Source organism: Camponotus floridanus, unplaced genomic scaffold, assembly GCF_003227725.1.
Source record: "Camponotus floridanus strain SB8 unplaced genomic scaffold, Cflo_v7.5 scaffold2, whole genome shotgun sequence".
In the NCBI taxonomy this organism is placed as follows: domain Eukaryota; kingdom Metazoa; phylum Arthropoda; class Insecta; order Hymenoptera; family Formicidae; genus Camponotus; species Camponotus floridanus.
In genome coordinates this window covers 4,114,794-4,141,417 of record NW_020229325.1, presented here as the reverse complement: position 1 = coordinate 4,141,417, position 26,624 = coordinate 4,114,794, and the positions used below count along the sequence as shown (strand labels likewise).

Sequence of the window (26,624 nt, the reverse complement as noted above, 5' to 3'; positions counted from 1 at the left end):
TAATGTCTCTCTGATAATATAAATAATATAAATAAAAATATAAATAATTTAATTAATAATAATTTATTATATAAAAATATTAGGATGTTCTCTCTTTTCGCACTATTATTTATATATTTATTTATATGTCTTCTTTTTCTTCTCAACATCATTTATTTATTTAGCTTGCTATAAGTCAATCTCTTAAAATGCAAAACTAAATATTATAGAATTTGACTTCGGAAAAGCACGATAAAATAATCGAATAAATTTAAATAATTAGCTCCGTAAATTGTTTAATAAATAATCAATTTTAATCGATAAATTAAAATACTTCCATAATTTAATATTCCAAAAAAATTTTTTTCCTCCTCGTATCTCCATCTTAACAGAGGCATTTGCCGGGTGAACAGGTTTGAGTACTCTAATGACCTAAGAGCTATGCCGGCGGTAACTTATAATACGCCGATATTCATACAGACTATTTTTAAAATAATCTTAAGTATCCTCTGGTTATACTCTGGTGCTACCGGCATTTCGTGCACATAGCGCAGAACGAAACCAGAAATTGTGCACATTATATATTATCCTCTGAGAACATTCATGGACATTGACTTTGTAATTCATGTCCACGTTTTCAATGTCCATAGAAGAAATATCGCTTTCAGGGATCATCTAAAAGCAGACCATGACATCTTTCAGTTTTCGCTCTGACTTCGATCGACATATATGTATGTATACATATGTCTATAAATATTAGATAGTCTAGAAATACTCTAATCAATTGATGGTCGGAATGTATAGATCTTTATCAAATGGGGTCAGTGTTAGTAAATTTAAAGAAGGAAAGACAAAAATATTAAAAATGCTAACGACAATGTGTACTTAGTTTCTTCTAAAGTAGTTAGCGTTATTGCACATATTATATATTTATAAATTTTATTATTTTATTATAATAATAATTTTTTTTAAATATTTTAATTTACTACTCTTTTATAGAACACAATGAAACTCGATAGAAATTAATTATAGAAGAAATGACTTACCTTATCTTTTCTCTCCTTTCCCATTACAGATTTTTTGAAAATAATTGTAATGAATGAATGAGAAAGGAAACAACAAGTATCAAAATATAATCATTTAATCACAATTACTAACTTTCGATATAAAGATCTAGAGTACAAGATTTTCATTTATAAATGAAAATCTTGTACTCTGTATGATGTGTATTGTTGATCTAAATTTTTTATAAGGTACTCTAACGCATCACAGTTTTCGCGACACATAAACAGTCGCGTCTCCGTTGTCAAATTTATATACATATAATATATAGAAAGATTCCATTTAGGTAACACTTGACAATATTATCGTTAATTAATACTTTAACGATCTTGCTTGTTTTAGTGTACATTATTCGTATAATTGAGATAGATTACCACTCTGGTAATAAGAAATTTGCGCGATAAAACTTAGCAACAACGGCAGTGGTAAATCGGCTCGAAAATTCACGGACAATGTGACGCAGAATTTACTTCAGAAAGAAAATCAATCAAAAATTGTCTCTTTCCTATATCACTACACACTCTGCTTAAAGCAATAATGATCGAACACAGCGAATCTCGATCTAGAGGATGCAATAAATATACTGTTGCATCGTAATCGAAAATATTGTTAAGACATTTAAAAACAAGAAATGTCCAAGTCAAAGTTTCTTCTTTTTCACATTGTTCCGATATTATTACTTTGAGGAAGCCTTCGATTAAAATCGACTTCTCTCGCATGCGAATCTGACGCGTGCTTTTGCGCAAAGAATTTCTTTCATGTTAAAAAACATTGTGTATAAAATATAATTACACATCAGCCAACTTCTAATCCAAGCTCCAATCTTGGATTCGGTGAAGAAAGATAACAATACAATTGTTTTCAAAATATTTACAATTTAACGATAATGTTAATGCGCTACATTTCAGTGTGTTTGCTTCACTTCTAGTAATTGCGGATAATTTTCCACAATGTTTAATAATATCCCATCGATATACGTTCTCAATTGAGTATTTACTTCTTGTTGTTCTTTTAGAGCTTGTTTCAACTGTAACAATATGATTTGTAGAGATTAATTAGATTGTCTTAAGAATGCGTATACAATAAAGATTGTAAAATTCCAGATCAACTTAAATACATACTTCAGTCATCGTGCACAGCTCATCAAATTCTCCTTGGTTATCAACCTATAAAATTTAAAAGTTTAGAAAATCAATGTTAATACTGTTTTCTGACATTATCAATTGATATATCTCAATTTCTTACATTATCAATTGACATATCTCAAATAACCGGATATCAAACAGTTACCTGATCTGGATTCATGCCAGCCAATAGTTCCACAGCGAGACTAGGGCCTCTCTCAGCATTATTGTTACAAGGATTCAGCATCAAAAGTTCACGACCTGCCTGCAACGCTGCAGCAGCCTGCAACTCGTCTCGAGATTCTTCCAAGCCTGCAAATCAACGAAACATTTTACATAGAAAATCTCATGAAATCTCTCAAAGTTTATATTTATAATTTTAATCTCAATATTAAGAGATTAAAATGCAATCTCTCTTCCACGATGAAAAAAACTTTAAATCACATTAAAAAAGATTTTCGAGAACAAGTACGATTATAACGATTCATCCTTACATCGTTTCAACAATAAACATACTTTTAATAAACTAAAAATAAAATAGGCAATAAAGAGCCGACGCGGATGTGAGGCGTGAGGTAGTACAAACCACTTCTTTTAATTCATCGTTTATTGGGAACAAATCAACAAATCAAATGAGTCCGAAACGTTTGATTTGTTCCCAATAAACTGGATGGATTAAAAGAAGTGGTTTGTACTACCTCACGCCTCACATCCGCGTCGGCTCTTTATTGCCTATTTTATTTTTAGTTTATTATTTGTTAATACCCAGAGCCAATAATTTATTAAATTTTTTGTTAAACATACTTTTATTTCGAGCTTGAAGTTGAACCACTTGCTGTACCAATTCCTCGAGCCTCTGTTGATCCTCGTTCCGTAACGAAAGTTCCTCTCTCATAGCGTCCAGCTGATGATGAGCCTCGTTGGCTCGACTTATCGCGTGACGTTCACTTTCGCGCGCGGCGTCCGCTTCCCTCCTGGCATCCCGGAGATCATTTTCGAGTCGCGTCTTGTCCGCCCTCGCCCTCTCGAGTTGCTCGCGTACTCTCGCGATCTCATCCCTCAGGCTGGAACTATCCACCTCCGCAGCCTGCAGCTTGATGGCATAGTTTTCCAGCTGCAACTGTCGCTCGCGTTCCATACGGCACGCCCATTCCCGGTGCCTTCGTTGCTCGGTCTATAATAGGATGGAGGAAAAAGTTTCTAAATGAAAAATTGTGATTAAAACGACTGAAAAAAAGGATGCGAAAATTCTGTTTTGAGAGATATTCATCTTTCTATAAAATTCATTTTTCTGCTGAAGTATTTTATTCATCTTTCACTTTAGAAGTATATCTATTCATCTTTCACTTTTACTTCAACCTACATAAAGACCTTGAGAAATAGAAACTAAAATCATGTCAATTTTATGCAAAATGCAAATTAGTGTGTTACAAGTCCATGTTATTTTACTCGTCAAGTTTATTTTAGATACAGCTTCGGCAAATAGTAAATAAGTGACTCACTTGAAGCCTCTCCTCGGCCCTCGTTTCCGCATCTTTGGCTGCTTCCTCGAGCATCAATATGCGCGCCTGTAACGTCGCATTTTCCTGCTTCGCTCGGGCGTACCTTTCTTCGCCGACCGACTTAGTATCCGCTAAGGCATCCATTTGCTCCTGAATCATTTGAACCTATGGCATTTAGAAGATGACTTTAACGTTCCGCGAAACAATCGCGAGATAATCGCGTTTGCCATTCACTCTAGAGAGTCTCTCTCTGGAGCGAGTTTCCAATTTTTTAACGGTACAAATGAATGTCAAATAAATGGAGTAATATTAATGAAATTATACTTTGCTTTTAACGTTATTAAAAAAATTACTATATAATATTTTTGATACAAATATATAAGACTTATCTATTTTACTTTTTTTTTATTTTAATAATGTGATTAAAAAATAATGCGCATAATTGAAAGATAAACTAACGAAAGTCATTTATAATTAGATGCAACTATCGAAGAATATTACGACCTCTTCCTTCGGGTTTCATAAAAGGCTCAAAAAGCGACAGCTGCGAAAATATAACGAGAAGAGAATGCAAATCCGCCGATCGAGAAATACGTAGCATGTAGGCGCGAGAGAAAGTGTGTGGAAGAAAACGCGAACTCCCTTTAAAGAACATTGCACGCGTGCCCACATCGCCGCGACTATCAATGGAAATGTAGGTATCAATGAACACGAACAGAACACTACTTTTGACCTTATTTACTCGAATAATTCGTTTCGCAGCCAGGCTCGAGAAAACACAATGAAAATGTCTCGTCTTGTCCACTCGATTATATTTCGTAATTATTATGTCATAATATTGCCAATATTGCGCGCGATATTTCATTTAATATCGCCCGCGATAAGGATAATCCAATTGATACGATTAAACGGGTAAACATCGGAAGATGTACTATTTCCCGATAAACTCGTTTCTATTTCTGACATCTTTACATAATTAAAATAACGAAACGAATATTACTAAAACAATACGAACAGCTCTAGTGCGAAGGTGAAATGGATGTTTTAGATCTATGTCGATGCCGAAGATGCACGAAAATAGCGTCTATATTTCTTTGCAAAAAATAGACACGCGATACATGTATGCAATAGTCGCGGGATACATTTTTGCGCGTCCGAAGGGAGTGAAAAAAGATCCTCGAACGATCATCGGACACTTGCCGAGTGTCTTCGAGAGATATCTGCTCGTCTTACTTGCTCGCTGAGCCGGTGCCCGCGACGACGAGGTGGATGTTGATCGTTGCGTGGCGGCGACGTTGCCTGGTGCCCTACGAATTGGAATTGACCCTCCCACAGGTCGTACTCGAGGCCAGCGCCGGGTCCGGAGGACGGCCCCTCCCCGGAAAAGGACGCGCGGATGTCGCGATCGCACGGATCGATAGTCTCCTCGCCAAAGTTCAGCTCCATCGCGACGGCGGTGTCTCGCGTGTAGACCCGGTTATCGCGTCACGTCATCGCCTGTATCGCAAACGCACTTCGTCATCCCCGCGCGGACTCCTTCTCGTCGCCGCCGTCGTCGTCGTCGTCGCCGTCGTCGTCGCCGTCACCTTCGTCGCGACGCGCGACCGCGCCGCGATAATACGCATCGAAGATGCTTACTCTGGACTTCCTTCCGCGAGAGAGACGCGCGCACTTCAACGCACAGCAACGTCCTATGTGGTTTCTACGCGTCAGGAATACATTCCATGTCCGTCGACGTTCGTTCGCGTTCGTACGTTTCTCTCTCTCTCTCTCTCTCTTTCTCTTTCCTTCTCTCTGTCTCTCTATCTGATCGCCCACCGCAGGCCGGGAGTCTGGGGAGTAGTCACCATCGAGGCTATTTGTGTGCTTCATACCACGTGTCGGCTAACTCCTCGCTCTTGACAGCTCGGCCGTGTTACGCCGAACGTTCTCTAGCTTGCCCTTACACCTCCGTTTCTCACCCGCGACACACTTTGTCGGCGCATAACACGTCTCCGAAACGGAAATCGATGTGTTATCCATTAGGCATACATTGCGATGCCGTAGACACGCGAAGCGCGTATCTATATTTATCCGCAATGACGGAATAGTCGCTTGTCGCGAGACTCATTTTTCCGCGAAAAGCTGAGGTCATAGAGTTACTCCGATTTAAATATTCTCGTTCTCCTTTTTTTCCAAGTGTATGGCTCCAACTCTTTTATATTCTAGGGCGTCATTTTGATATATTACTTCGCATTACGCCATTAGTGATCGGAGTTGCATATTTATGCCAGCGATATCGCGTCGTCGATAAGCACTCGCTCGATGATAATAATACACGCCCCTTAACTACTCTGGACGTCCGCATTCGACTCCGGTTCGGAGTCGATGTTGATGATCGGTCGTCGATAGTGAATGTTTTTGAGATTAATGTTTGAGACGATAACTTGCTTTATTGCTCACTTGTATTACCGCAAGTGTATCAGCACTCGTATGTCGAAGTTGCACATTGCACAATAGCAAGCACATGTCGCGCACGCGCTTACAAACGATGAATTGTCATTGTGTCATCGTCGGAGATCGTACCACGTTTAATTTCCATCTTGTAGCTCTTACGTATATTGGATCGTTATTATACATGACAATCTAATATTTCTATCCGTAATTCTTTTGTCACTATTAATATGTCATCAATATTTGTTTCCAATTTTTATCAATTAACATCATTTTATTTTTCTAGAAACTCACACAAAGAGTTTGACAATCCGAATTGCAGCTTTTTCGATGAAAATTGTTTGGATTATATTCCAGTCATGTGAATTATTTTCTTGTAAGCAGAAATTCTGAATTATCGAATTGTCATGGAAGATCATGTCGAGACCAATGTCCAATTTTAGTAAGCTTTGCATGCTAGATCCATCCCGCGATTAATAGAAAACTCACGAAGGGCCAGTCCGCCCATTCAAGCAGATCCGTAGATCCATGCGAATATTTCCTTCCGTGTAATTGTGTCAAAAGCTTCGCGAATTTGCAAACTCATAAATGCGTTTTGCAAAATTTTGCCAACAATCGCGGCTCATATTTTTACGCCATGGAACCTCGCCAGATTTTGCTCCATTGAATGTGACCGAGTTTTCTTTCAAGATATATAATTTAATCGTATTTGCTGCTACGATCTATTTTACATGAGCACATGTGTGAACTTGTTAATTTAATTGACGACCTATTGCGACAGCGTTACCATATGTATGTATATTCAATATGTGTAATTGGCATTTGTTTCTTTTATACGAAATTATCTATAAAATGTGAAATTTCATATAAAAGCTATATATGTATGTTGCATGTATACATATACGATGTTCTAAAATTAACTAAAAATAGGAACACCAGAGATATAATTTTGACAGGATTAGATTAGATACGCAGATCTCTATATTTATTCGTGATAAATGAACGCGATGATTCGCGAAATATTTTATTAGCTTGTATAATAATAAGTAATTTAAAAAAATATTTTTTTCCATTTTAATTTATATCTTGAAATTTATTTTATTTCACTTTTGTGCAACACGTTTATATAAATGGTTTTTTATTATTTCGTATCGATCTGGTTATATTAATTAAATTCATTTCTTTATAATTCGTTATAAATATTAATTAAATGTCATTTCTTTACAATTTGTTTCTAAATTTAGCTCAATGAAATTATATACATATTATGACGGATTCAGGTTTTTTCGCGAAATGCAAAGATGATTTAACAAAAATAGACATCTTTCCCAAAAGTAATTACTTGCTTTCGTTGACTTCTTAATATGCGATCATTACGCATATCTCTCTTCATTTTTCATATTTCTTGTCCTCTACGTGCTCTTTAAAATTTCAAATTAAGTATACGGTGGATCGATCCTGGTCTCATGAATATCGCGTCCCGGTTGCTTTCTTCATTCTCGCTCCCGTAACGATCGTCGTCATCGTCCTCCTCGTAATCAGGATTAATGAAAGACCTCGTTATTGTCGTATCTGTCAGCGAAGTAGATTCGTCGCGATTTTCGCGAGAAACGCGACGATCTTCGTTCCTTTCGTTGCACCGGTGAAATTCCGCGGAACAGTTTCGAGTCACATCTTGCTTGGTCTCCGTCCTCACGGTCTATATACGAGCCGAGAAAGATGGACAGGATCAGCGCAGATTCCTCGGGAAATTGACCGCTTTACGGATCCCCGCGATTATAGCCCTGTAGATAAGGTGGGCGAAAAAGTACGACGTGCGTTATCTATGTATGTCACTTTCTGTCCCTTTCTCTCTCTCTCTCTCTCTATTAAATATTCTCTCGAGTATATCGGGAACGCGCGTTGATAAGAGACACGGGATTTGCATTTTATCATTTTCACAGGGGCGGATCCGGATAGAAATTATCAAGGAAACTCGAGCCTTATCTGAACATTTATGCTAGATCATGAACAATCTCGTGACTCATCCTTGCAATAAATTAATTGTTTTCGCAAAGTTACGTTACGTTTGAGAAAAAGGACTGTATATTTTTACAAAAAAATTGTATGAAATATACAAATCTGTATGTATAATTTAATTAATGCCAGATCACTCAAGTCAGCACCCGCCCCTGTTGTTATCCGTATGTAAAAGTTGGAATAATTATGTAGCGTAATTACACCGAGATAGAGATTAAAATATGAGACGTCAATTTTTCTGTTATGCGATCCGCTCGAATATAATTTTGCAAGACCGTGAATCCAAGTAGATTGCGAAATATAATAAATCGAGAGGCGAGATTACCTGTGGCTGCAACCTGTGCAAGCGTAGCCAAGCGGCGAGTTTTCGTCGTGCGTCGCGAGAAAAAGTACGGTAAATAACTCCGATCGAAACGATCACGAGAAGGATGAAGAAGAGGATGACGGGCCAAGACCAAGCCACGGGCTCCTCCTTGATGATGTCACGTTGGGCATAACACGGTGGCGGATAAAACGAGCCTTGACAGTGATAAGCCGCGTACGGATCGCACGGGGGATAACGAGCATAGGGGGGAGGGAGATAAAACGGATGAGGGCCCAGATGAGGAGCCTGTACTGCGGGATGCTGATGGTTCCTGTCAGGATCTCGATTCGCGTCGCTGAAGGGTCGCCGGGAACGTGTCGCGCACATTGACGACAGATTTAAGAAGATCGATCGCTTCGATCTGAAGATTCAGATGCGATTTATTCAGGATTGCATTCTTGATGGTAAAAAAACCGATAATTTTGATGATACTTTCTAAACAGGTTAAACAGAGAAACTAACGCGAAAGCTGACAAACGGATTTTCGCTACAACTCTGTTCGCGTCGTACTTTGACACTTTTGTTTACATTTCAGCGCATTCAAAATTTGTTCGATGTAGAAATATAAAGTATAAAATAGAAATTTGCAAGAGTTTATTTACCTGAAAGAATCTCTGATTTTTAAAATTGCGGATAAAAAATTATTTTGTATACAATCAACGTCTTACTCACTTTATGACTGAGATCCATCACGTCCTCCAAGGATACGTCGCTGTATACGTCATCCGTGGCATCGTAATTCGAGCCCATTCCCGAGCTGTTAAAGCTGCCACTGCGATAAAGCTGGCTGCAAATGTCACGTCAGAGATTTCTTTAGAATTCCGCGAAGAAATTGTGAATTTTAAAGCGAAACTTTAGAATTACCCTATTTGGACATTGCATTAAGCATTCGCGTATTATAGTCTACAGAAAGCAGAAATTTTGTAAAAATAATCAAAATGCGTAATAAAAATGTAAATATTCCAACTCGAAAAAAGTAATTAATCATTGATGATTTTTAAACACATAGTGCCTTGTGTGAAAGTTCTTTAATTAAAATAAATTGTGAAAGTTTTCGCAATTTAAAGATAGGGCTTATGAATTTATTTTAATTTGTATTAAAAACGAAAAAAAAATTTCAATTTTTTTTTAGTTTAGATATGTTTTTCTCTTGGACTATCGTGGGTTTATCAAATGTTTGCCATTTTAGCGGGTAGATAAGGCACGTATTTCGGAGGAATAAAACGGTAGCGCGGAAGGAAACGCGAATATCGAAGTATCGCGGGTATAAAACATGAGTAACGTAACAGAAGCACGCCCACGTTTTAGAAAGTCCGTCGATTCGCGAGTTCCGTGAAAGGAGCGAGACGTCTGGAATTATTAACGTTGATGCAGAAGCATCGTCCTACGGCCGGTGAACTCTTTTGTCCGGGTTACTCTATTCCTTTTGCGTGTGTTGGGCCAATTAAAGCGCGAGAGATAGGAGAAAAAAGAAATAATTATTTTCGGAATGCGCATGAAACGCCGATCAATGCGCTGATTTTAACAGATATTAATGGTGAAAAACTTTAACACACTAAGATTTGAATCGTTAAGATTGAATTCGATAAGATTGATATTTTTTAAAAGAGACAGATCCATGCATTTGATCCTTTTAAAATTAATTGCTTCTCGAATTTGTAATCTATCAATTTTCTTATTATTGCAGAAATATGGTTGAAATTTCTTATATGGATCAATTAAAATTTTATAAAAATTATATATTATTGTCTCTTACCTCGCCAAGGCGTTGGAGCTGAGTCTCTTTCTACTCGAACTGTAAGCAAATACGAAAATTTTCCTTGACATTTACATATATATATATACAAATGTTATTACGGATTACACTTATTTATAGATTATTCTTAAACGAATTCGCGTTCCTGAACTTGTTGATCGCACAGTGCCAAATTTCACGGTCAGATGTATTTTTGGTTATAAGCCAAATTGTGGCTTCCGTAATAGAGCTGTGAGCAATTGCAATAAATATACGTAAATAATAAATTTATGTGCATAATATATATCGCCAAGTAGCAATCAAATTCGCTTGCTATCAAATCCCGTAGTAACTATTATTCGTTATCATATGTAAATAATATGAAATATAAATATTACGAATATACATATATATTACAAATATCATCAGAAAGTAATCTCTAATATCCTATATTTCTCAAGATTTTGAATAAATTAAAAATTATAAAGACCCACACAAACAAAAATATCCCACTTATTAAGAAGCAAAAATGTCATGGAATATTAATTGAACAATTCTGTTTCAGGCTGTCGCTTCAATTGTCAACAAAGTGCGATGGAAAAACAGGAAGTAATTGTTTGCGTAACAATAATCTGTCATCATTTAGATAAATAATAAAAGATATACGAGCGCTTTTGTCGAGAAATTTAACAAGTTCCTTATCTCCTCCGTTGTGCGTTAACGCACTGGTTATTTAACGTCGTCAGTCGCTTTCCCACGAGACTTTTTTCACACGCAACGCAGCGCCGAGACACGTCATTGTTTCGCCGTCGCGGTTTTTAAGAACGGCGGAAATTCTCTTCCAGAGGAAATTATGCACCTACATCCCGCTCTTGACCAAAGTCATCATGTCTCTCTTACCAAGGAGGCGTTCTCCGTAGCGAAGTGCGCAGCCAGGAATGTCTTCCAACGGTGGAGTTCGGACTTCTCGGATTTCTACAAAATTAGAGAATGTAATTAAAGCGAATTCTGCAAGATCGAAAATTTTAGGATGAGAATAGGATCTTCAGTATGAGATGCTCTGGTACAAATAAATGCACCTTTAATGTATTCGACAATTTTCATTATTCCATAAAAAAAAATTGCAATAAATAAACTAGCGAAGTATTTTAAGCTAAAGTTGAGGCAAATCTAGATGCATGCAAAAAAGTCATTCTTCAAAGAAAATCGCGTGTGACGTGATTGTATAGGAAATCACGCGGTTTTCAACTGAATCCTTTATCTCATCACACACACATATACATACAAAAGTATTGCAAAGCGGTACTTTTAAAAATACATTGCTATTATTACGTAACTTATGTGACTTGCGCATACAGATAGCAAGTCAGTCGGTATTGTTCCAAGGTGATAGACATTGTATGCAACGTTGCTCTTACATAATAACTCATCCAGCGTAATACGTACATGGGCATGTTTCGAATTATATGCTAGATTTTAATGTTTCAACGTTTCTGTTCAGCTTCGGAAAGAACTCGCTGTGTTTCGCGACTAATGTTACGTATCGAGCGAATAACGGCAGGAAGCAATTGTCATAATAAAAGGCCAAGCTCGCTATGCTCTCTTCTTGTCTAGATTAGAGCCGTAAAGCGATTCCGAATTACGGAGATACTTGCTCGCGCGTTATTTGGCTCTAACTTTCAAATATTCCACTTATTGAAAAACTTGAAAAAGAAAGAGAAAAAATTTAACAAAAATTTAACAAAATTAAAAAGAAATTTAAGGATTGTAGGAAATTAATCTTTCATTTTGCTAATTATATAAGATAATTGTATAAATATTATATAAATATTATATAAATATTATATTTTTTTTAGATTGTATATAAATTTTATATAAAATATATATAAATTATATATTAAAATTCATATAAATTTATATAAATTTATATACAATCTAAAATCAAAATTTATATACAATCAATCTTTAGAGAGAGATTGTATATATATTATAAATTTTATATAAAATTTTTTTCTCCTTAAAACTTCTTCATAATTAGATATTTGATTTCATAGAGAAATAAGTGGTTTTTCATACATATATAATTAATCCATTTATACCGTAAAAAAACCGCGAATCGCATTCCTTTAACTTTTCATTCTATCCAATGATGAATTTATTTAATTTGACATATCTTTATTTTCAATAGCGACATGAAATTATTTAAATACCGATGAAAAATGTCTAGACTGCTATATCGAAAAGACAAGTACGAAGAAATGCCGCAAAGTTATTCATTCTATCGCAAAGTATCCATGTCTTTTAAAATCTTCTCACAAAGCTTCTCACGAAAGCTCATCGAGATCCTCTCACCTGCGAGAATTGGTGCCGGTAGGCGAGGGCGCGGAACTGCTATCACCCGGTGAGTCCGGCCCGTCGTCGACGGAGTCGCCTTCGACGGATCCGAAGGCCTCGTAGCTCTCTTCCTCGTCGTGGCAACCGATCTTGATCGTGGCGACGTCGGACGTCGTCTCCTGATGGTGATCCGGGCTCGCCGACGAGTACCGTCCGGAGTCCGAGAGATGCGAGATGACGAGATTGCGTAGATCGGTCGGCATCGAGAGAGAAGCCGGCCCGCTCTGACTCCACTCCCGGTCGACGTCGTTCGTCGCGCGGCCCTCGTCGTCGCGCGACGACGCCGCTCCGCCGTCGTTGGCCGCGCCGCCGTCAGCGGTGGACGTGACGTTGGCGTCGGGCGTGCGGGAGCTCACCATCCTCCGCGACGGGCACCTCCGCAGGATCCGAGCATGTGTCGACGGGACGCTCTCATCCGCCGCTGCTGAAACACCAAGTCCGTGAGTCAGGCCCAAGGTATGCCAGGAGCGCGTCCGCTTCGGGAGTAACTGGCGGTGCAACGGAAGAGGCAAGAAAAGAGAGAAAGAGAGAGAGATGTGAGTCGAGTCGTTGCCCGCGAGAACTTCTCCTCCCTCGATCAGGAGTCGGGGTCGAGGTGAACTTCTATCGTGCGATCCTTTTTGCATACATATAGACTTACGTCGCTGATCTTGAGAGGTAAAAAATTGTCAACGCTTTTGTTCTTTATTCGAGGTAACGAGGAGAATGAAAATTGCATCGCGAAAGATCTCTCAATATCGAGTCTCGTGTTGCGTATTTTATTATGTTTTATTTATGTTTTATTTATGTTAATTATGTTTATTATGTTTTATTTATGTTCTAGATAAGAATGCGTGATGAAAGTAACACTTAATATTCCGATTTCAATTTTGAAACTGTTCAAGCATAGTTCCTCCTGATTCTTATGGCTTCTTTTTGCAATGCTGATATAAACTGACAAGAGTCGATTATATGTTAACAAGATAAAATAATTACATAGAAGAGTAGCGAAATTTCCCGATTTCTCAGCAGAAACCTGATACTAATAATTAATAACAAGGTCTAAAAATAAATTTACGTAGAAAACCAATTTCTAAGAAATATTCTCTAGGTTCTTCGTCATCTGGATAATTATTGACAAATTATTAAACTGCAAGTTTTAAGCAAAGGTAAATGTTCTATATAAATTTTGACAGAATTAATATATTAATTATTCTTTTATAGCTTACAGAAAATTTAAGCTGAGCAGCCGCTCCTTTCAAATAAAACAAAGAAAATCTCAATCTTTCATTCTCTTCTTGCACAACGTCATCTGCCGATATCGACTGGTAAATGGCTCGATCAATGAGGTAATGCAGCCCCGCAGATCATGAAATGACGGTAAGATCTCGCGATATCCGTCAGTTTATTAAACGTATGCATTCTAGAGACGCGAAGTAAAAGCAAAGCGTGAGAACTGCGGCAGAGAAGTCACGGTACAGTGAATACCGAGCCCGCGAGAGAATCGTCGAAGGAGAGAACAATCCGCATAGATGAATAATTATTTACGATGCCTGCGCGTTGTTACATGATTGGGAATTATTTACTCTCTTATCTCAATCTTTCGCGTGAGTCACGTGGTTACATTAAGCATCTAAACTTTGAAGATTTCATCTAATTAACATAAGCTGAGGCAGGTATGTAATTCTTCGTGCATGTGTACGCGTGAATTCTTGGTGCATTAAAAATGTAAATGTGTCTTATCGAGATTGCAATGCACTATATTTATTTCGTTTTGAAGGATATTAATCAGTCAGAAAGAAACAAAGCGATTCTTTACCGTTTAACGCGAAACCGCTATCGGTGAATCAGCAAGAAAGAATTTCGCTAGATAGAATGACGATGAGCACGATTAAAGGTCGGATATGCAAAATATTCCGCAGTTTTAATTCTAATTTTAATTATAATTTAGAGTTTGCTTGAAAATCTTTCAGCAAAACTTTAAATTTGCGGCAAGCATTTTTATTTTGATTTAAATTTAGATTAAATTTTGCTTTTCGAGAAATTTATTTTGCATTCGAATAAAATTAACGCTTAATATTAGATTAGATATTAAATTGAAAAAATATGTAAGAAAGGCATAAAATCAAATAGAAATATATTAAGTTTTGGTCCTTTTCTAAAAATTTTTTCTAAAGGAAGTTCTGTAACTTTATCAAAAAGAAGCTATCATTAAAGTTATCATTCTGGAGTAGCCTGTGGAATGTTAAAGATAAAAATGATGGTGGCATACTGGTACAGATGAAGCATCGGCAGATTGCATTATCAATAGTACCGTTTTCACATGTGCACCATAAAAGGCGACTGTCAAGTTCAAAAGAGATTTTAACATGCGAGCTTTAATCGTATTATCGTGAGCTGGAATATTGCCAAATGTTTCATTCTTTATCTACCTCTGTCTCTTTCGAAATAGCACTTGTCTATATTTATCAATATCAAAGTATAGCAACGTGTCGCTAACGGGAGAAATAACCACTCGAGAGATCACAGAGGCCGAATTCGATTATTCATAAAGCTCTTTTATTTCGAAATGTACTAAAAAAGGAAAATAATTTGTGCTTTTTGCTTCTCTCTTTTTTCTAAGAGGTTTGAAAACAAAAAATTGCATGTATTCCTTTTAAGTTTTAGTTAGAGATAAAATTTACTTTAGATATTTTATTGCATCGATAATAATAATAATAGCAAAATAAAAATTTCTAATAATCAATATATATAATTTTCGTTAAATAATAAATAAATTATCGAAGAAATAAGCACGAACAACTGACATATGTACAAGCAAAAAACAGATCAGTTTTATTTTAAAAAATAAAGATATGTAAATAATTTAAAAAATATTTGTTTAAATCTTTATAATATAATGTGTGGATTTAATTAAATTAGTATAAACTAAATATAAATTACATATTTTATACTTATTGTTAGTGACTCATAAAATTATTTTTATTTTGTGACGTAATTTTTAATTATTTGCGATATTTTATATTTGCGAAGAAACACTAGTTAATTTTGAAACATCTATGTTAAAGACATTTTTTTAATTATTCGCATATCTTTAAAAAATTACTCAAAATTACTTAAAATAAAACAACCTGTTTTTAATCGTATATGCCTATTGTTGTTTATTTCTTCAATGACGAGTTTAATATTATTATTTTTTATTTATAGAAATAAATTATTCATTTTATAAAAAATTTGGTTCTAAAATTGAAAATTACAATTTATATTTGACGTCTTATGTTAACGCCTTATCATATAATGATAAGAGAACACTTTTACATAATTGTAATGCCATCGTTTGCATTTGCTATTTCTTAAAAAAAAATAAGAATTTCAGATGTAAAATACTTGACACTTAAAGAAAGCAATAAAGTACGATACTATATTAATAAAAATCGATCGCGTGAGAACAGTTCCTAATCGAGGACATTGACGCTCAAGAAGAACGAGGACAATCGAGGAAGAATCAAAGATGAAAGCTGAAATATCATGCAATCATTTACAAAAGTATTATTCAAAGTAAAATCATTCAAAGTTATTCGTTCGGCGAGAAAGGATTACTCGCGTTACAATGGATTGATTGGAAATCGAAAATGGATCAAAGAGAGATTCATATATAATGATTAACGCTTCGAAATTTTACGATATAGTCTATCATTTATATTTCTATATCGTAAATATCCTAAATCATTGACTAGAAACCAATAATGATGCATGCTGTACATATTGTTCCTTAAATACTATCTTAAATATTATCTTTATATTTACAGCGTTTGCTTCGCAAATCAATATCTGATGTAAAGATGCCGATGTCGAATATTCAGGAAAAGAACAGTCATTAACGTACATATAATATTTATGTTTAAAACCATTGCACTTGATTAGTATGTTAATACATTCATTTTCATATCTTAATTTTTGATAAAAAAAACGAGTAGAAGGAAGAAGAAATAAAATGTTATTTATATACATATACATATTCATTTTGAAAAAAAAAAATGATAAAATTATCAAAGCATGCTGACACATTGCAGCTTATTAGTCAGCGTACACTTTTTAATGTTCTGGCAAGAGTCATATTACTTGATTCGCGTCGAGTTCGCATTTTTTGCCCAATTGCCAAACGATACACGGCGAAATCGGCCTACAATCGTATGATCTCACTCGGCATTTATTACGAATCACAAATCCGAGCTGTTTACCAAGCACGCGCGCGTCGAGAGAGGACCAGCGTTTCGGTCTCCAGGCACTTGTCACTCGGAACGGAATGCGTAGACGCATTTCGAATCGGCCGAGAGTCGAGAATTCCAGTCCGCCTATTTAGAGTAGACCGGGAGAAACGTATATATTTAACGCGCGCAAGAGAATTTCAGATATCTCATCTTTGTTTCAACGGCAACAGGAATATCCGTACAATTCTACGAATCAAATTGCTTATTGACGAGCGGATTAAACGTTTTTCGATGCCGATTAATCTCTCACGGTATTTATTTTGATGTTATACGATTTGCATTTCATGTTATTGCGAACTTGAGCGCCTTGTTTTCCCTGTTTATTTCAGGTTTTTGACTAGAAGTGGCTTTTGCTTTTCCATCCACAAATTATGCTTTTTAATTTTGAATATTTAACGACGTTCATTCTGATGACGTGTAAAGAAGAATGTAATAAAAGCAAGTGGTATAATATATGAAAGATTCTTTTTTATTTGAATAAAATAATATGTGCGTTTTTAATATATTTCTTTTCGGCTAGTTTTTCAGGCGATTTCGCAATCGATGTGTTCATGTGAGACGAACACAAAGTTGAAGGATATGAAACGCTAGACTAGATCGGACGAACACGCTCTATTTCCAAACTGGACACGCTCATCATATTGCATATACGTTGAAATTAACAACTCTCTTTAAAGATGCATATACATATTACACAAAACTCATCCAAGACTGTACAATAGAATTTACAGTGACAACGACGTTAAATATATTCACATTTGTTTGCACATTCAAAATAAAGGATCCTCTTTCTCTCTCTTTTCTCGTATTTTCATTGCTTGCATTTTAAAAATACAATATTATTGCATTAATGGCACATTCTTTGGTTAATCTGAAGTCTGATTTTTATCAGTAAAAATATTCAAACATCAATCGTCTCTTAAGTAAATCGCGATCAAAAATAGGGTATTTTTTTTGCGAATTAAGTTTTACAAATGCGAAAATTTTATCTCCGGCAAAAGCCCGAGACTTTGAAAAATATTTAATGTCAAAGATTGGAAAAATAATATTTTCTTTGGGAAAGGACTAGAGATCGACCAAAGGATTTTCCACTGCAAATTTAACGACGAATCGTCCCAGGACACACCGAAACCGATACGGAGGTTCCGAGCGAAATTCCTGCAAATTGACTCACCTTGCGTCGATCTTATGTTGCAGCAGCACAATAACGTCGACGTATCTCGTGTATCACAAGCCACTAACACCTGTGCTAGCACAATAAAGACCTACAAGGCGACGCTACGCAACAACGTGATGCTATTCCTGATGAGAAGGAAAAAAAAAAGAAACAAAGAGAGAAAGAGAGAAAGGAGAGGAACTGAGAAGCGGGCGAGCAGAGAGCCGAGCAACACGCGCGATCGGGATAACGGTGCGACGATCGGCGGCGACGAACTGAACGTAGGTAGGTTGACGGCTAGGTAGAAGGGTACGCAGAGTCGCAACGCGAAAGCGAAGGAAACGCGGTCCCACATTGGAGCCACAGGGGATACGCATGCGCTGCTCGCGTACACACTACACCGGAGACACCGCACAGGTGTGTGCGTCACGGTCGTACCCGCAGGTACGAGAAAGCACCAGTGTCGCTCAACCGTGTCTGTGACGCGAGCGACCCGTGTTGGTGACCTACCTAGGGGAACCATGACCCGTACTATCACACGCGGACAGGTAGATAGGTATGGGGCGCAGGTACCATTATATTGTGTTGGCGAAACCCTTTTTTTTCTTTGAAAAAGAATGGAAAGAATTTTCAGTTTACTCCGCCTTTTTTTTTCTTCATCTTCAAATTGCTCCAAACGTGAAAGCACACGCTCGCTTGGAACCTTTATAAATGACATAAATATACGAAAAGAACCCGTTTTCTCTATCTTGTGTGATTATTCTCCGAATTACCTATGTCAGACAGTAATCTTTGTATCTCGTATAATTAGACGCGTAACACTAATAGGGAATAAATATATTCTTTCTCTTTTTTTTTTCATTTTTAGCAGTCGATTTCTTATGGAAAAAAATAAAGTTGCTCGAAGGAACGCTTAAGAATACGGTTCACTTTACGCGACGACGACAGTTAAGTCTTTGCCGTCTGCTCGCTGTCGATGGTCTTCTTGTAAACCTCCTTGTAAACGAGTTCCTGCATCTGTATCCTGAGCAGCATCCTGCGATCGGCCGGTAGAGTCCTGATGTGCGGCAGTAGGCTCATCAGGAAGTAGTAGTTGTCGTCGAAGCGATTGCCTTCGAGGGGATCGACGCCGGTGAGGCCGACGCCGCCGTCGCTGTCGCTCATGAGGACCTGCTCGGGTGAGATGTTTTGCAGCATCATCTCATTTTCCGCGAGATTGTCGGTGACGTTCTGAAACTCCAAGTTGTCGAAGCTCTCCTCGGGTTCCCGCTTCACGTCCACCGTGCCACGTCGGCCGTGATGATCACCGTCCAGCTTCAGCTGATGATGACCGACGTTCCCGTCGCCGGCCATCGACAGCAGATGGTCGGCGATCGCGTCCCGGTCATCGAGGCCGCCGTCGATGCCGGATGCCGAGATACCATTCTCGGTCTCGCTCTCGCACGGCTGCAGCTCGTCCTCGGTCTTCGCGACGCTGCGCTCCCAGATGGGCGGTCGCGGCAGCATCTGCTCCTTCAGGAACTGCAGACTCTTGAAGTGAATCCATACCGGTCGGTTCCGATGGAACTTGCTCTTGCGGTACACTTGGTCCTTCTTGAGCTCGGCGCGGAATGTGTCGCGCAAACCCTTCCATTTCGCTTTCAGCATCGGCTCTGCAAACAAATGAGCGGAAGACCGCTTTGAAGGTATAATGAAGCGAATTTGGAAAAAGTCATTGTTAGAGATATAAATAGAAAAGAAACTAAATGTTTTTTTTTCGTAAAATAGATTTTTTTCTCTCAATTTTGTGTTTTTCTTTTCATATATATATATATATTTTTAATATCTTTGAAGAATTCCAACGTCTCTTGCAATTGACTTCCTTAATCCATCCATAACTCGCATGTAATTATTTTATAAATTAAAAAAATTAATTTGTTTATTTTACTTTTTGGAAATAATTTCAATGAACTAATGAAATTTTTGTGATTCAAATGATATCAAATACATACAATATATAATTTACATATTTGATATACGTAGTTTTTAATTAGATGCATAATAAAAAAGTTTTATTATGCATCTAACTATTAAAAATTATTTGAATTATATTTGATGTAACTTGTCCCAAAAGTCTCATTAATCTATTTCTTATTAAAAATTACTTTGAAAAGACAGATAGACTGAAAACATGAGAACTTTAATTTTTTTATTGCATTAACAAAAATTATGAAGAAAAATATTATATCTTAAAAAAGTAAAAAATAAATTATTTTATTAATTTTTTCTATTAAAAAAACATTTTTTTATATTTCTAATCATTGTAAAGCATCAATTCGCTTCTCTCTCTATAAAATATAGATAAATCTGTTCTGTTTTAATTTCTTCAGCGCTGAATCGACAGATTGTAAATAAATGCTGATAAGAAAAATAATAGCTATTTTTTATCAAGATAATTGCTTGAGATACGAATATATATAATGTACGAAGCAACAATGATTTTACTCTCTCACATTACATGCGAGCATATTTTTTAGCATTTTCTTTTATTTTAGGATTATTTGGGTCAAAATCCATGAATGTAAAAAGAAAAGTGAAAATCAAATTTGAAGAATATTGGATGAGAGATACACTTTTGAACTTTCAGACAGGAGGAATCCTTGATTCTTTTGATTATATCCTTGATTACGTCTCATCACATCGAAACTCGATAACGCACGAGATTATTGATTGCATCACATGTGCATCGAGACATAATCTGCGCATGCGCCATCGACTGAGTGTCTCGTGCATTCATTCTACGATTTGACAGATTTGCAGTTTGAATCTCGATCGAGGTTACAATCGACATATATACGACGGACATCGTTCGATTCCGGAATACATCAGGTAAAAACATCCGGTGATCGTTGCAACAACGTGAATAATAATCGTTGTGAATGACAGCCACGGCTCACGAACAAAAAGTGAGGTTAGATAAGGTCCAAACTATTTCTAAAACGGATAGAATTAAAATACAGATATCATTCATAGAATATAAAATAATTTTGTGTACGTGCTCGATGCAAAAATAATTTATAAGATCTATTTAAAATGTGTACTTTACCTTATTTTTGTACCGAAGCTTTTGTTTTTAATCAAATTCGAATAATTATGTAAATTAATATTCATCAGCATCGTATGAATAAAAAAATCATGTTTTATTCATGACAAAAAAATAGAGCGATTCCAGGAAATGACATTTGAAATTAAATATTTGAATATTTATGTGCAAAAACCTATATCTATTTCATATTTTTAAATTCGAACAGTTTAATGAAATAACTCGATGATCAGAGGTAAAAACAATTATTCATCGTGAAATATACGGCTATAAATATTGCTAATATATATATGTAATAATTTGATTACGCGAGATATAGTGTAATCTATTTGACGATGTAACCTATGATATAATGCTGTGTTTCTTTAAACACAGTTTAAAGAAAACATCGCACGATCACGATAGATAGATTTATAGGATTCTACTCCAATTTGTCGATGTGTTGTTGCATCAAAGATCCAGACACTATCGTAAAATATAATGAGAAAAATTGTGACATTAGGATATTAGAGAAAATAATACATCATAGTAACTTTTAATATAATTCAATCTCAAAAAGAAATACTGACAAAACGTCAAAGATGTATTTTCTTTGCTACTTTTTTCTTTTTTTCGAGATATATATTTAATTAATAGATAATTGCACTTCTCAAAAAATTGTTATTTGATGGAGAGTCGTCTTGCGGAGTTTTATAAATTATCCGTTTGAAATAAATAGTTGCCAGGGTGTCTACTTCCTGGAAAAACAGGAAAATCTGGAGTTCTGAGCGATTCCTTTCATACATGGAAAAATCAGGAAATTTTCCTGGAATCTTATTAGGACTTGTGTGTATGTGTGGGAATTTTTTTTTAAATTCTGATACTTTACTTTTTGTAAGAAATCGATAAATTAATTCATTATATATTTAAATATATATCTGTCTGTTTATATATTCAATATTTTAACAAAATATTAAACATGAAGCAACATATTCTTTATCATCATTTTTTGATAAAAAATGAAAATTTAAAAAACATTTTTACAAAAGCGCTCTACAATTTTTTTCAATACATTCGAAAATTCCAACACTTGAAACTTAAGTGACTCTGTCTTCGTAATTATGTCTTTGTATAAATGAAAAGTATCAGGAAATACGTACAATAAAAAAATCCCATTTTACAAAGTTGCACCGAAAGATCTTTAAAATATTCTCTTTACCTGAAGAGAATTTTGAATCGAGGAATACCTGGAAGATCGGGGGATTTTTGTACAAATAGTTTCGAGCAGACACCCTGGTTACAGTGTTCTCTCCTAATTTTGCAATTCGTCAGTGGGCGAAATTTGCTCCCAGTGTCACAATTAGCGTGATCGAGAGTCCCATATCCACGCTGGCGGCGAGAGAGAACGAATATACGGTCGCGCGAGTAGTCGCGACGCATGGGCGAAGAGGAAGAGACGCGCGGCGCCTACTTTGCGGGCGCGTTGCGTCGCGGCGAGCTCGCCCCTCGTAAGCGAGGGAAACACGTACTGGGGAGGTTGAATATCGCCGCGATCTCCATCCAGACGCGATTGGTCACTTCGCGATTGTGATAGGAGATGTGCCTCTGGTTCCAGAGGGCCGGCCGCTTGTAGACCTCGGCGATGAGCCGATTCGCGTCCATCTTCACCTCGTCCCTCATGCTGCTGCACTCGCTGAGCCCTGGCCCGTGCTTATAGCGCTCGCACGACGACGATGACAACGATGACGACGACGACGGTGACGGGTAGCGGACCGACGAGAACAAAGTACGGGCGAATACTAGCGCCGGGATAGCGATTAGCGCGCAGGACGCAGGCGGATACGACGATCGATTCGCGTTTCGCCCTCGTCTCGCCTCGCTAGCGCTAGCAGTCGCACGCTCTCCCCAAGTACCTCGCGCCGCCCTCGCCCTTTACTATTTCGCCTCGCCTCGCCTGGCCTCGCCTCGTCTCGCGCAAGCGAATCCCTGCCCTCGGGATCTCGCTCCGTCCTCGAGATCTCCGAGTTTCGGAGATCGCTTCTGTAGCGCTAATCGACCAAGTGACGTTTCCGCGCTTTCATTTCTCGAACGGGTTAATCTCGCTTATAATTCGTCGATCGCCTTATCATCGATAAATTGGAGAGGGGGAGGAATAAGTATCTCTCTCTCGGGTCTCGCCAGAGCAACGCGCGAATACGATGTTTTGCGCGTCCAATTATTCGGACATGCGCGTGCACGTGTCTCTGATACCGCAGGATTTCGATCGACCCTTGCCACGCGAGTAGCTCGCGTTCTCCTCTCTTAGTACCTCCCCTTCTCTCCCTGTCCTTCGCTTTGTACGCATTTCGCTTCTTGTGCAAGCGAATCTCGGTCCGAGAATTCGGGATCTCGTATTTTTTTTTGTCTCTTCAGGATTCATTAGCGAATGCCTCTCTTATCGCTCGAACATTCGCGATAACAAGACTTTGATCATCCTAGTCTCGCTAATATTATTAATCCTTGTAGGTCACACATTTCTTTTCACTCTGTTCTCGGTCATATATAGGTCAAAATGTCTTGTTGCAGTTTCAACTGTCTCAAATAATTAATGTTTGAAAAAATCTACAAATATTTATATACATATATTTATATTCATACATATTCCTTGTCATCTATAGAAAATGATTATATATAACAAAAATTAAAAAATAAATTTTGAACTCTTCTTCTATTGTAATTATTTACTCGAAAATAGATAAATACAGAATAATATGTCAAAATGACGCATATATGATATTTAAGGAATAATCGTTCTCTCTTAATGTCTTAGTTTCTCTTAATATGATACTTGACTTTGTAAGCGAAAGCGCGAGCAAATTTCTCCAGAGTTCTTGTTGTTAATCACACGAGTATAAAATATATAAGATACATTTGACTGATGAAATCAACAAATGCGATAATAAGATTAGTAATAAGACTATTTTATAAAAATATTTCGACAAAGAATGTAGATTATCTGAATTATCTGAAATTTATAGAACGCGGATTGAACGCGCTCATAGCCAGATTGCATGTGAAATCCACGACGATCTGACTGCGTCAAATATATCATTCAAATAAGATTAAAATAATTAGAGCGATATTCGTGCGTTTACAATTTTTCTGACTCGTACGTGTCCTTGCAGCAATAATGCAAGACTTGGAACTGATAGCGCAAGGCGCGGAGGCACGTCTCTATAAGGGTCTTTACCTCGGAAGGATGAGTTTAGTGAAAGAGAGATTCGTGAAGAATTACCGACACCCAGAGTTGGACGCGCGTCTCACCAAGGATCGCATCAAGGCCGAGGCTCGAGCCATTATTCGGGCAAAATCTGCAGGTAAAAATCGATCTCTGTCCGCAAAACTCGCGCTTATCTCTCCTTGTTTTCTCAAGGAATAGCAACGCCAGCCCTTTACCTGGTGGACGTGGAGCGACGCAGTATATACATGGAGTACGTGGAAAACGCCATAGTGCTCAAGGATTTCATAGACGAGAATATTTCGGGAAAGACGGATGTGGATGATCTGGTGGAGTTCATAGGACGAGGATTGGGCGCGCTCATAGCCAAACTGCATGCGAAACACATGATCCACGGTGACTTGACTACGTCGAATATACTATTCAAAAATGACTCGGTCGAGTCGTCCTACAACGATCAATCCGAAGGTAACTTTCGTGATAATGTGTTCGATAAATATTAGTGTACATGATAAATGAAAACCATTTCACTTACCATATATTTGTTTTATTGACGCGCCTGTAAAACACGTTGCAAAAGTACAGTCGAATTTTGCCGTACTTAAGGTACACGCAATATCTTTCGATTTTCTAGTTTCGATTCCGTTATGGCAATATGTCCTTTTTTCTGTTCATAGCCGAGACCCGATTTGTAATGATAGACTTCGGATTGGCTCGACTGGATTCCACGGTGGAGGATAAGGCGGTCGATTTGTACGTTCTTGAGCGATCGCTGCTCAGTGCGCATTCAGAAGTGCCAACGTTGTTCTCTCGCATTTTTCACCATTATCAAAAGCATTATCAGAACAAGAGTCAATGCGAGCAAGTGCTCGCCAAGTATAAGCAGGTACAGGCGCGAGGACGTAAGCGCTTGATGATCGGCTGAAAAAATGGTAGTGTCTTCGATGATTGTGACTCTTTACGATTCCAAAGAATATGCGAGGTGTATAAACTTACGTTTGTAATTTGCAACATACATTGAATTTAAAATGCGACTGAACTTTGTACATTGATGGAATGAATGTAAATTGCACGAGTGCTTTGATTGCAATTCGAATAATTGGTCATGGAATCAAAACACAATGTTTGAGAAGGTAAGAAGATCTTTATACAGGCAAATATATCATACTTGTATGTAACAATATGTAACAGTATGCAAGAATTCAATATGTAACGATACCTATTGCGAGGAAATGACTATTGCATTGAATTTGGCAGCGGCAATGATCTATATGAAAAGCTATTGCTCCTTGTGTATCCACAGTTTACAATATAAATCAGTCAAAATGTAATCCAGAGTATATAATAATCCAAGTCACCTATCGACAAATATAACAACATGTCGTACAATTAACATAAAATTATTGAATCCACTGTGAGACACAGACTTACCAGGAAGCCAGCAAACGAAGTCATAAAGCCTTCCTTTGTCAATTCCCATATACCACCAAATTCTTCTTCGTCTATTTGTTGAAAACTGCTAAAGTATAAATATGTAATTCCCGCATTGACTATTACGAATCTAAAACAAGAATATTATAGAAATATAAATCACACAAGGGAGATTTTTAATAGAGCGAGAAACAAACTCAAAATGATCATCTCGAGATTCTATCTTTTTTTTTTTTACTTACAACAATAGAGCTATAAAACCTTTCAGAGGTATAAGGCCCCATCCTACACCGACAATAATACCGATCGCCTGCCTCGCCCAATATATAACATCGAGAAATTCCTCCTGCAACACGAGAGACGAAGAGAAAGAATGAAAGGATTTCGGAAGAGTTTTGTCTCTCACCCTCTTTCTTTTCCTTTAAAGAGCGCCTTCGAAGGAGAAATTGTCAAAGGTTATATTTACCTTGTCCGGCCATTCCGAGTTCGCCGTAATCGCACGTGTCCATACGCTAACCTCGCACTTGCCCCCGTTCCCGTTCTTCTCCGCTCTCATGCGCGACATCCTCGCGATCTAGATATTCCGAATCGGAATCGCGGTCTAGACGATCATCGAATAACGCGATGTGTCAAACCGTTATTCGCGTACCTCTCCACCGGCCGTGTCACACGACACGGTCGCAACAGATGACGATGACAGGGCTGACAGTCCCTGTCGCTTCCGGAAAACGCAAAGAGAAGTGGAGGAAGCGGCGCGAAGAAATTAACTTTACGGGAATTTTCGTTGTTGAGAATAAAGAATGTTTAAGAATAGGGATAGTTCCCCGTCATGCTAAAAAAAAAATTCGTGAAAATTATCGAATTATTTCGACGACTGAAATAATTTTGAAAGCTAAT

At 37.3% G+C, this 26,624-nt stretch overlaps 4 protein-coding genes and 2 long non-coding RNA genes across 13 annotated transcripts; 3 read left to right on the top strand and 3 right to left on the bottom strand.

Moving 5' to 3' along the window:
- Nucleotides 1-1,104: 1,104 nt before the first annotated feature.
- Nucleotides 1,105-18,277, bottom strand: LOC105252739 (rab11 family-interacting protein 4). 2 transcript variants are annotated; one of them, XM_011260283.3, is made up of 10 exons: nucleotides 18,037-18,277; nucleotides 12,571-13,036; nucleotides 11,119-11,193; nucleotides 10,240-10,278; nucleotides 9,156-9,270; nucleotides 3,668-3,832; nucleotides 2,970-3,339; nucleotides 2,332-2,477; nucleotides 2,163-2,207; nucleotides 1,105-2,068 (listed from the first exon to the last, which is right to left on the bottom strand). In XM_011260283.3, exons 2-10 carry the CDS (start codon nucleotides 12,969-12,971, stop codon nucleotides 1,946-1,948), a joined length of 1,479 nt encoding a protein of 492 aa, XP_011258585.1. In that variant the 5' UTR covers nucleotides 12,972-13,036; nucleotides 18,037-18,277; the 3' UTR covers nucleotides 1,105-1,945. The 2 variants fall into 2 exon arrangements, with proteins under 2 accessions (XP_011258585.1, XP_011258586.1); XM_011260284.3 differs by having other exon boundaries at nucleotides 12,571-13,033.
- LOC105252738 lies at nucleotides 12,962-16,559 on the top strand. 4 transcript variants are annotated; one of them, XR_003122704.1, is made up of 5 exons: nucleotides 13,032-13,269; nucleotides 13,436-13,760; nucleotides 13,816-13,940; nucleotides 14,019-14,267; nucleotides 16,401-16,559. It is a non-coding gene; the product is annotated as an uncharacterized LOC105252738 (long non-coding RNA). The 4 variants fall into 4 exon arrangements; XR_003122705.1 differs by lacking the exon at nucleotides 16,401-16,559 and adding an exon at nucleotides 16,044-16,094; XR_003122703.1 differs by lacking the exon at nucleotides 16,401-16,559 and having other exon boundaries at nucleotides 12,962-13,148; nucleotides 14,019-14,582.
- LOC112637758 lies at nucleotides 16,621-18,030 on the top strand. Its single transcript, XR_003122706.1, has 3 exons — nucleotides 16,621-17,113; nucleotides 17,192-17,307; nucleotides 17,383-18,030. It is a non-coding gene; the product is annotated as an uncharacterized LOC112637758 (long non-coding RNA).
- LOC105252737 lies at nucleotides 18,056-22,805 on the bottom strand. The gene is made up of 2 exons (XM_011260282.2): nucleotides 22,609-22,805; nucleotides 18,056-19,670 (listed from the first exon to the last, which is right to left on the bottom strand). Exons 1-2 carry the CDS (start codon nucleotides 22,757-22,759, stop codon nucleotides 18,967-18,969), a joined length of 855 nt encoding a protein of 284 aa, XP_011258584.1. The 5' UTR covers nucleotides 22,760-22,805; the 3' UTR covers nucleotides 18,056-18,966.
- On the top strand, nucleotides 20,713-25,454 carry LOC105252736 (EKC/KEOPS complex subunit Tp53rk). Of its 4 annotated transcripts, none has more exons than XM_011260277.3 (4): nucleotides 20,713-20,886; nucleotides 24,244-24,435; nucleotides 24,492-24,764; nucleotides 24,974-25,454. In XM_011260277.3, the coding sequence occupies exons 2-4, from the start codon at nucleotides 24,249-24,251 to the stop codon at nucleotides 25,219-25,221; spliced, it is 708 nt and encodes a 235-aa protein (XP_011258579.1). In that variant the 5' UTR covers nucleotides 20,713-20,886; nucleotides 24,244-24,248; the 3' UTR covers nucleotides 25,222-25,454. The 4 variants fall into 4 exon arrangements, with proteins under 4 accessions (XP_011258579.1, XP_011258582.1, XP_011258581.1 ...); XM_011260280.3 differs by having other exon boundaries at nucleotides 20,747-20,968; XM_011260279.2 differs by lacking the exon at nucleotides 20,713-20,886 and adding an exon at nucleotides 22,704-22,865.
- On the bottom strand, nucleotides 25,421-26,475 carry LOC105252735 (uncharacterized protein C20orf24 homolog). Its single transcript, XM_011260276.3, has 4 exons — nucleotides 26,194-26,475; nucleotides 25,970-26,073; nucleotides 25,728-25,857; nucleotides 25,421-25,654 (listed from the first exon to the last, which is right to left on the bottom strand). The coding sequence occupies exons 1-4, from the start codon at nucleotides 26,290-26,292 to the stop codon at nucleotides 25,613-25,615; spliced, it is 375 nt and encodes a 124-aa protein (XP_011258578.1). The 5' UTR covers nucleotides 26,293-26,475; the 3' UTR covers nucleotides 25,421-25,612.
- Nucleotides 26,476-26,624: the final 149 nt, after the last annotated feature.